This window comes from Engraulis encrasicolus, chromosome 16 (assembly GCF_034702125.1).
Source record: "Engraulis encrasicolus isolate BLACKSEA-1 chromosome 16, IST_EnEncr_1.0, whole genome shotgun sequence".
NCBI classification, from domain to species: domain Eukaryota; kingdom Metazoa; phylum Chordata; class Actinopteri; order Clupeiformes; family Engraulidae; genus Engraulis; species Engraulis encrasicolus.
The window spans coordinates 47,718,170-47,729,077 of NC_085872.1; the positions used below are offsets into that span (position 1 = coordinate 47,718,170).

Sequence of the window (10,908 nt, forward strand, 5' to 3'; positions counted from 1 at the left end):
TGGATGACGAAAATGGACCATCCAACTTGTGGTTAGTGCTAGCTTCAAAAGTCAGGCCTCCATGATGGGCGATGCGGTGGCAGTAGGCATTGGTTAAGATGTTCTCACTCATCTGTAGAGGTTAAATCACAGTGCTGAATGGTTATATAAATGGGTTTTAAACAGCATGAAAAAGCCACTCATGCATTATATTTTGAAGGGAGATCTTCCGATTACTGGGCCACATAGTAAGCGGTCAAAAATTGCATTCTCTACTATGTTTTAACTGTTTGGCGGCCTCCATCATAAGGACCAGCAGGTGATAAATTGGATGGGTTTTTGGTCAAGACCTGTCCACTTTAAGCTCTACAGAAAGGAAAACATTGCACATACATGACAGAAATACACCCAACCATTTAAACTGGTGAAATCATGTCCAAGATAGGAATTAACACTGTTTTTTTTTATAATAATAATCTATCTCATCGGTTATGGTTCTTTAACTGTTAAGTGTTGTCTTTTGTTTTGTTTTTTTAGTCTTCCTCGACATTTGCTGCCATTTATTGGTCCCCGTCCCAAACTCTTTTGGAGACGTTGTTGGATTTATCAATTTAGAAATGAGTACAATATGTCCCCCAAAACAATATTTTTTCCGGTTTTACACACTTAACTATGTTGTCCTTTTCACTATTATCCATCTAATGAATAGATGAGATGTTTTGAAATAGATGATTGCATTTTGATTTTATTCACTGTTTACCAAACGACCCAACTTTCTGCGGAGTTGGGGTTGAACTATACTTCATTTGATCACTAATCATCTCCTGCCAGTTGGGTAGATCCTTGTGTGGAATACAGTTTATCCACAAAGGGGCGATTGTGCACCCTATGTGAGATGGCGCCACTGTAAAAGATTTCAAACTGGAATTTACAGCTAATGAAGGGGAATAATTGCCAGCAAATTGTTTTAAATTTACAAACAAATTGCAGAAAAAAAACAGTTGCCAGCAAGTCGTTTAAATTACAACACTGTTTCCGTTTTCAAAACTTACTCTGACCATGGACATGTCCTGCCCTCATCCCGACGCCTCCTTCCGCCTCCACCCCCGCTGTCCGCCCTCCATGTCTGGAGATGCATTCAACATGGTATCGTCCCCATCCTCCACCATGCTGAGATAGCATTCCGGTACCATAATGCCCATCTGATCTAAGCATTTACTTCTGCAAGTTTCAGCTTGCATGGGTTAGGCAAACAAAGAATAAATCACTCAACATAGTGTTGTTGTCACAGTGACAGTGATAGGTTTCTCAGAGGACTATCATTTATCAAGTCATCTCAAAGGGGAATTCAAAAAGAGTTCACAAATATGGACTGTATGGAAATGCATTTGTCAAACCATTCTAGTGTCTTAATTTAATATATGCAAAAAAACACCATAAAAACTTGCTTATGCTACAAGATGGCTCTCAAAAGATGAAACAACCCAAACAGTTAACCTGTCAGGCAGCAAAACCAGTTAACCGGCCAGGTAGCCAAATGGCCTTGACAGCCTGGCTGGTTGACTGGCCAGTGCCTGTCGATTCACTGGCTGGTTGGACTGGCTAAAACCAGCCAGGAGGCCAGTGCAACCGGACCAGGCAGCCGGCCAGTCAAACCAACAAGCAAGGCAGCAAGCAGTCAAACTGACCAGGGACGGGAACAGGCTGTCAGTCAACCCTGCCAGGCAGGCTAGCTGGTCACTGGCCACTATGCTGTCAGCCACCTTGTCAACAAAACCCACAAACCACTCATCTAGTCGTGCTAATCAAATGATTGCCACCAGTACCAGTGAGCGCCAGTGAGTCAGGCGCTATGCTGTCGCCATTAGACAAGCAACCCAAAGCAGTGTGACTGGTCCACGGTTTTATATAGTGAGGGCAAGTGAACATGTGACCAGAGTAATCAGGCATTGGGCAGTGCTGGCTATCATTGAATCACGGCATGAAAGTTGTTAGTATAAAGTGAGGCACGGCACTAATTGACAGGATTGGTGAGGTATAGAGTGTTGTGGGGACAAACAGTGTAACAAGAGAGATTCTGTATCAAAAGCTAACAAGTTCCTAGAATGTTCCATTTCATTGACGCTCCTGCTCATAGAACTGCGTTTAAAAAAACAGAATGGCTTCCTTCTAAAAAAGTATAATTAATATAATTATATTTAAATATTCTTAAATGGATTGGTTTTGGCCCCTTTGTTTTTAAGGCACATATTCAAAACTCAGTTCCAAAAAAGTTTTCATTCTGATCCATGTTTATAAGTAACACATTTCCATATATATGTGGAAGTTGTTCTACACAGTGGTTGGACAGATTACTGAAAAACCCACCTGTCCTTTTAATTTTGTGGGAAGTGTTTCATGGCTCAAGGGGCCAGCCTGTTGGCCAATCTTCATTAACTGCCACATTGCACGTAAGGTGAAGTTGAGTTGAATTGCTGTGTGGAAAATGTTAACAGCTAATAGTTGTAATTCAACACATTGCTGGCAAAAAAGTTGCCAAGCTCATTCGTTATGAAATTAATGCAAAATTGCTGGTGAAAGGTTAGCCAGCTAATTGACAAGTAATATTAAAGGCAAATTGCTGGCAAGTAAAAAGTTGCCAGCTTAATTGGTGTAAAATTACAACAAAATTGCTAGCAACAAGTTGCCAGCTAATTGTTGCGTTCTTTCAACGCAAAAACACTAGGAAACTTCACAAACATACAGCTTTGAAAAATAATGGTCCTGGGCCTCTGCTTCCAGTCCTTCTCATGGGTTTGTTGACGAAGCCATCAAAAAGCCAAATTGAACCACAGGGGGGCTGGCACACCTGAGCATCGTTTATGCTCTATGACCTGCCCATCGTCTGGTATAAATGACAAAACCTTTAATTGGCCTCTCCCGTGCCCTTTTAGCAGAGAAGCAGCCCGTTTTGAATTGCACTGAGCTGAATTAGCGCCCACTGGACGTCATTTACAATTCAGTTTTTGCTGAGGAAGGTAGACTTGGTTAAGCAGTTTCACTCAATGGAAAATTGGAAAATGCAATTGGCCTAGTGTAGTAGTTGGGGGCAAGGTCGTGGCTCAGTGGTTTGAGCACTGGTGTTGGCAAACCCTAGGGTTCCTGGTTCAATGCCGAGCCGGACCGCGCTGATGTGCCCTTGAGCAAGGCACCTAACCCCCACACAGCTCCCCGGGCGCCACTCAAGCAGGCAGCCCACTGCTACGCCAGACTTAGTGTGTGTGTACTTCAAGGTGATTCACTACAGCAGTTATCTGACAAATGGGATAAATCCAGAGAAAGACTCTCCCCTAGGGGACCAAAATTGGCTCCAATCCAAATTGCCTCCAATTGGCTTCGTAGTATGAGGGTGTTGCTTTAATGCCATAGAAAATAAATACCATTTATGCTTTAATGACATGGTGCAACATGGTCAGGCAGTGTGTGCGAATGCCATGTTGGACAAAAATATTTGTTACTCCACCAAATTTGGTCGCGAATAGAGGATATTCGCGTTGTCAGTGCTAGTTTGTGGCCAAATTTTACTGCAGCTGTTTGGTCAGCATGATTGCGGGGGATAATTAAGGGACATGTGACAAAACATTCCACTATTGTATCCTTATGACCCTGTTTCACACTTTACCATGCTTCCAATTTGACCATGGAAGAAGAAAATTGGACTTCCCTTGCTATCATTCCGTACTCGCTCCGTTGACTGTCTGTAAACCCTCCTATGGTCTACCTCCTTGCTCCATGACCAGGTGTGTGCGATTGTAAGAGTTCAAACGCAGTTCAAATTCCCTCTCACTCTATCAGGCCTGTATGCTTGTTTCAAAGCATCCAATCGAATGTGACCTGAGCTCCATAATTTCTGCATGTGGTTTGCATTACATTTTGCATTTGGGACAGCAGCCTGACAAAACAGATCTTTACAACGTATGTTGTAAAAAGTTACTATGTGTGCTGTACATCTACAATTGTGAAATTGTACTCTATTATGATATCCCACATGCATTGCACATTACAGCAGTGAATAGTAATACTGGTATAATACATCTTCTTGATTGTAGGAATTCTAATGCTGAAATCACAACAATCTTTAACAGTGCTCCACTGGCACTCTGATACTGTTACTGTTTTCAGGCCCAACCAGAACAGTTACATTCGGCACTAAAGTGCTTATCTGCGAACCTCTTGCATTCATACTGGGCTAAGACCTTTTCCGCACGTGACTGTGTTACACGGATTAACCTGTTGATGTCCATGTTATTGTCACTGTTCGGGGAGAAAAAACAAGCATTGTTCAGTTCGCAATGCGAACCAAATTTTCCAGTTCTTGAGCGTTCAAACGCAGTTCTGAGACATGAACACACCGGCCAGGTCAAGATTAGGTCTGTTGGCCTGAACATGCTCTGTGAGTAAAATTAAAGATTTTCTTACACTTCAGACATGTAAAAGTTTCATCTTTTACCTGACAAGGTACGCGTGGGCAATTTCAAAAGTCCTTAATGGACATGTCATAATACTTTTATATACTTTTTGGAGTGCCTTGGTGAAGAAAAGTTTTTTCTCTTTTCAAGCAACTTTTTTGTCATTAATAATAATTGGATACTCCTTAGTAAATTCCGTGAAAAATGGGTGTTACTCACACTATCAAGGCTAGAACACGGCACTTTGAGAAACACCCCATAGAGTGTTGGCTGAGGCCTGTGACCTACACAGTAGCTCTGCTCACACCAAAGGGGTCTATTACAGTTTGCCTGAACGTGCTCTGTGAGAAAAATAAATATTTTCTTATACTTCAGACATCAAAAGATTAAACTTTTACATGTCATAAGAAAAACTTAAGTTTTACTATAACATACAGTACATGATGGTTATACATCTATTAAACGAGTGCTCTGTCAGTGTCGTCTGAGGCCTGTGAGCTACAGTGTGCGTGCTCTGCTGCTCACACCAAAGATACCTACTCAGGAAACAGGATGTGGACAGCCTCATTTCTTTTGTTTGTTTCACACGTCTGAAGTGGTCAAAATAAAACTTTGCCTGTTATATTAAGCTGTTCTGTCAGGTGTTCTATAGGCCGACTATTGTTGTTCATGTTAGATTTACAATTATAGACAATCTTTTATGAGTATACATCTGACCCCCAGTGGCACAATGGAGAATCTTTCCAGAAAGACAGAGATATAGCTGCTTGTTTATTTTATTTATTTTAAGCAAAACATATGAGAAAAGTGTAAAAAGTGAGCCTAAATGAATGGTGTAAGAACAACACTGATATTACATAGCTGTTACACCATTCACTCCATTGTACCCAATGAGATAGATGGACTGTGTTGATATTTAAAAAATAGTAAAAATCTAGCAAAACCGAGGGCAGTCGTGGGCAGTCGTGGCTCAGTGGTTAGAGCACTGGGTTGGCAACCCAAGGGTTCCTGGTTCAGTGCCCGACCGAACCACGGCTGAAGTGCCCTTGAGCAAGGCACCTAACCCCCACATTGCTCCCCGGGCGCCGCTCAGCAGGCAGCCCACTGCTACGGACTAGTGTGTGTACTTCAATGTGATTCACTAGTCCAAATGGGATAAATGCAGAGAAAAAAAATCTCCTACCTAGGGGACCAAAATTGGCTCCAATCCAAATAGGCTCCAATTGGCTTCATTACTCTGACAAATCACCTGTATTGTTGACCCCTTAGTGCAGAGCCTATATTATAACCTTACTGTCACCGAAATTGTAATGGCTATGTCTTAATCTGTTACTACCTACGGCTCTTGGTACTGTCAAAGCAAAGTTGTTATGATGTAGTATTTTCAGCAAATAGTGAATCAGCATGCCGGCGACCCCATCTATAGTAATAGGCTACGGAAGCTGAGTTGCTTCTTATTTTTACTCCTATGCTGACAATCTGACCAGTTCTGATCTGGCCTTCAACCTCTTGTCTGACTTAAACCCCTTCGCACATACCGGTAGCCTATGTTATAACCCTACTGTCACCAAAATTGCAACTTTCGAACGAAAGTTTAATGCCATTTTATGATCGATTGCTTGAGTGCTCCGTTGGAGTCAATGTAAAGGTGGGGTGGCTGCAGTCTTGGATACCCAAATGCTCCATTCAGCACCAAATGTCAAAATTGTGATGAGAACATCTCTACTTCACCCCAGAAGTCACACAAACAGGGCTTAATGTCTAAAATAGCGAACCACCACTTTAAAGGGACAGTTTGGTCAATTTCAACATGCAGTTGTAATGCTCACACTACCCTGGACTTGTCAGTGCCTGAGATTTTTTTTTCTTCTTCTTCAGCCGTTTACGAGAGCCTGGTCATTGTAATGGGGGCAGCTCTTTGTTTACATTTCAAAACATTTTTATTTATTCCCAAAAACATCCAAAAGGTTATAAAACATTAGCAGACAACTAGCAAACAGCAGTACCTTTTAGGAAAATATTTGGAGTTGGCCTATGTTTCATTTTTTAAAAATGTAAACAAACGCTGCCCCCATTAGAATTGCTCATATCTCGGAAAGGGCTGAGCCGAAAAATGTGGCATCACCAGGTACTGACAAGTCAAGGGTAGCGGGAGCAATACAACTGCATGTTGAAATTGACCAAACTGTCCCTTTAAGGCTCTCGGTACTGCCATAGCAATGTTGTTATGAGTTGACTATTTTAGCAAATAGTGAATAGGCCCACCAGCAGGGGTGCCGGCAGAATTTTTTTGCCCCATGAAAAATTGGAATTTTGGGGCCCCTTAAGGACCCCTGTCAGTGCTTGGGGCCATAGAATCTGTAACCCCCCCCCTAGTGGCACCCATGCCCGCCGGTGATCTGCAGTAAGAGGTTACAAGACATCAGGGGTGTCAAACATAAGGCCCATGGGCAGGATGTGTCCACAGGGTCCCCCTCATAATTAAATCACAATAATAATAATAATCAAATTAATAAGTAAGTGGTTTTAAATGCAATTCAATCTTTTTTTTCCATGATGTTTTTCAGTCATCTCAATTTAAGAGGCCCCAATTTGGGAGCACAGTGGTTGTTGCCCAAAGTAGGCTACTGGGTGGTGCCCTAAGCACTCTGCGTACTCTGCTCATGTCTAGTGGCGGCCCTGTGTGTCCAACCAGTTGGTTCAATCCGGCCCCAGACTTGCTGAGAATGTTGAAAAAAAAGATTAAAATCTCTTGCCCATTACAAAGTTGCTGCATGTTTTCAATACTTGAGAGATTTTTTTTTTCTCATCCTGATATAACTGCTGTCATCCACCTCGAGATGATCGACTGCAATGTGATTACGATATGCAGAAAGCAGAAATTTGTGATATTTTGTAATAAAGTTATTGGACCAGCCCACGTAAAATCTAATTGGCTGTATGTGGCCCTGATTCGAAACGAGTTTAACACTAAGAAACCCTTTTAGAGAACACACCTGTGTGTCTTCACTTTAATTAGCCCTGAAGGTCGCACGTGATCAAATCACGTCGCCTCGCTGTCCATGTAAAAATAAAGGACTTTTAAACGGACCTTAGAGTGCCTCGGAACCCCTCTGTCTGTAGCTTAAGTTTTCCCTTTTGGATACCAATGAGCACCTGAAGATTTTTTAACGAAACTACCCCACAGACGCAACTTATTTTTCTCTCTACACACAAAAAAACCCGAATAAAATCTAACATATTGTAACTTGGGGCGAGGTTGCCCTCTCTGTCTAACAATGCCTCATATTCACACTGCTTTGCTGACACCAAAATCTTTCAACTCACTGACATGGATTATTTTGTTTCAGCATTTAGATTGTTTATTTGAACAGTATAGACCCAGATGGCATTACATATGGCTCAATGAGCTAACATGCCGTATTATTAACCTACACTAGCAACTCAAGAGCCTTCCTCTCTGTCTCTCTCTCTCTTTCTCTCTCTCTCTCTCTCTCTTTCTCTCTCTCTCTCTCTCTCTCTCTCCACTCATCTCCTGTCACTCTCTCACTATCTTGTCCTAAATAAGGGAAAAAAGCCCAAAAACATATCTTTAAATGAAAAAAAGAAAGTGTGAAAGTGCATATAAGTATAAATCATATAAAAATCCATATAGCCTACGTAGGGCAGTCATGGGTGAGAGGTTAGGGCGTCAGACTTGCATCCCAGAGGTTGCCGGTTCGACTCCCGACCCGCCAGGTTGGTGGGGGGAGTAATCAACCAGTGCTCTCCCCCATCCTCCTCCATGACTGAGGTACCCTGAGCATGGTACCGTCCCACCGCACTGCTCCCCATGGGGCGCCACTGAGGGCTGCCCCCTTGCACGGGTGAGGCATAAATGCTATTTCGTTGTGTGCTGTGGAGTACTGTGTCACAATGACAATGGGAGTTGGAGTTTCCCAATGGGCTTTCACTTTCACTTTTCTACACAAACTCTTCTCCTTAACCCCTTGATGCTCCCTAAAGGGAAATTAAGTCATTCCATACGCAAGAAGCATAATCACATATAACAATATACACTACCAATAGAATATAAGAATATATTACTGAATAAAAACCTGATACTGATAGCAAAGTGCATTGGAAGAAGGGCTGTGTTATCCTCATAGAAAAATAACAGCACCTGAAGCTTGTATTTTTGGGGGTTTTTTTTGCAAGCAGGAGTTTCTCACATTGAGTCACTTCTATTAATCAGCAGGCGCGATAACTCCCCTTTGCCCGTTGTTTGGTCCTCAGCCATGGTGATAACCCCTTTTTGCCCGTTGTTTTTTCCTCAGGCCCGGCTTCTTCCCCCTGTTCCTTCTCCTGGCAAGCCAAGAGGCCATTTTGAACCGTTTAGTCGTGGAAGTTGGCTTGGTGACTTTTCTTGTGGACATGGTGGTCGTGGTAGTTGCCTTGGTGACTTTTCTGGTGATCGATGGAGTTGGTTTGGTGACTTTTCTGGTGATCGAGGGAGTTGGCTTGGTGACTTTTCTTGTTGGCATGGTAGTTGTGGTAGTTGCCTTGGTGACTTTTCTTGTGGACATGGTGGTCGTGGTGGTTGGCTTAGTGACTTTTCTTGTTGGCATGGTAGTTGTGGTAGTTGGCTTGGTGGCTTTTTTTGTGGACATGGTGGTCGAGGTAGTTTGCAGAGTTGTTGTTGACTGTGTCTGTGTTCTGGCTGGGCTGGTGGTCGGGGGTATTGGCTGTGGTGATGTTGACTCCGTCTCCTTGGGTTTACTGGGTGATGTGGCTGTCGATGTTGAAAGTTTGGAACTGGGTGCCAGAGTAGAGGGTGTAGATCTCTTGTGCTGTGCAGTTGTTGTGCTGGTATGGCCTTGATTGTGAGGCTGTGGGGTTGGAGGTTTCTGTGGGGTTGTGGGTTTCTTCTTGTTCCTCTTGTTCAGGTATGCCATAGCATTGTTAGCCCAAGGCAACGTTGGATCTGCACATACAGACCCATTCCCTGTTTTGAAACGGAACCTGTAAGAAATAGGAGAATAGGTCTCAGAGAAGGATGTTAACTTATGTAACCCATTTTGTCCTAAGCCCTTTTTGGGAAAGGGTGTCCTATGCCTATTAAATGCTAAATAGCTCAGCCTCCGAAGCACATACAAACATGAAATAAGTTGCATTTAAAAGCTAGAACCTTCATTGAGCACTAAAATGTGTTCATTCTGCTCTAATATACCCACATTTTTAATAAAACAGCTCAAATCTCAAGAACTTGAATGCAGCGTATATGTCGCTCCATGACACAATGGGTTAATAGGTGACGGTATTTTGTGTGTAGTGACATTGATAGGAAAATATTTACCTAATAGCCTTGATGGCACATGGGGGTTGTAGTTGTAGTGTGTAACTCTGCAGCCGCTGGAAATGTTTCACTTGGACGTTACTCAGTTTCGTACAGGGACAGTTGCCCACAGGATTATGATCTGTTGAAGACATGAAGATATAATATATAATAAAATACACCTTCAGTACAACAGCCGCCCCATCTTTAAAGTTTCGAAATACTCTGTCTGTTTGCAAAACTTTTTGGAAATGCAGACATAACCTATGCAGGGACGCCACAAAACTTTCACAACCACTTCATCAGCATCTTACAAGTCTTAATGGTGGAAGGTCATAATTGGTCCAAATGATCTCTGCATCAACATCCAAAATCATATATTTTCTTCCCTAGTGTATTCCAAAAAAATAATGCAAATCTACTTGCTGGTTTTTGCTTGAAATTGAAGAGTTCAGATATAAAAACCCCTAACTCCATTTCTGAAGACCTGCACTTCTATATTTTTAGGGAACCCTGTTGGTTTGGTTTACATTTATGTAGGCCTACTTGATAATACATATAAGTAGTTAAATTACGTAAATAAAATAAAAAATATGCATTTTTTATAGATTTGTATTATATAAAAATGAATTGAGAAATGTTTCTGAAAAGGCACTTAGGGGGTTCTGCATCTGAACTCTTCAATTGTTGATAAACAATACATGATTAAACAAACCTGTTTTTCTGTACAAAACCTGCATTTCAGTGGAAGGGAACAACTACAAATTCAATAATAATTCTATTCTATATATAGGCCTATTATACGGTATATAGGCCTCAAGTAATTATGCCTAGTGACATTAATAAAAAAGTACATTAGTGAATAATAATATAAATATCCAAATACTAAATAAGACACTTACCGGCATCAATGGTGCTACAGTAGAGTGCGATGATTAACAGAGAGTTGATAACGTTGAGCTCCATCTTGTTCTGCAGAGACCAACTGAGCTGCCTCTAGATATGGGCTGACAGTTTCATATGTCTGTAATACCCTCTCGGTTTCCTTTCACACCTTACTCTGACCAGCATTCACACACTCTTTTTTTCCTCTCTCTCTTGGTCTCTTTTTTTCTCTTTCTCTTTCTCTTTCTCTCTCTCTCTCTCTCTCTCTCTCTCTCTCTCTCT

General features: G+C 41.9%; 1 protein-coding gene across 1 annotated transcript; it reads right to left on the reverse strand.

Annotated features, from left to right (window-relative positions):
- Window positions 1-8,698: 8,698 nt before the first annotated feature.
- LOC134465632 (salivary glue protein Sgs-3-like) lies at window positions 8,699-10,707 on the reverse strand. Its single transcript, XM_063219402.1, has 3 exons — window positions 10,644-10,707; window positions 9,763-9,883; window positions 8,699-9,428 (listed from the first exon to the last, which is right to left on the reverse strand). The coding sequence occupies exons 1-3, from the start codon at window positions 10,705-10,707 to the stop codon at window positions 8,699-8,701; spliced, it is 915 nt and encodes a 304-aa protein (XP_063075472.1).
- Between the last annotated feature and the right edge of the window lie 201 nt (window positions 10,708-10,908).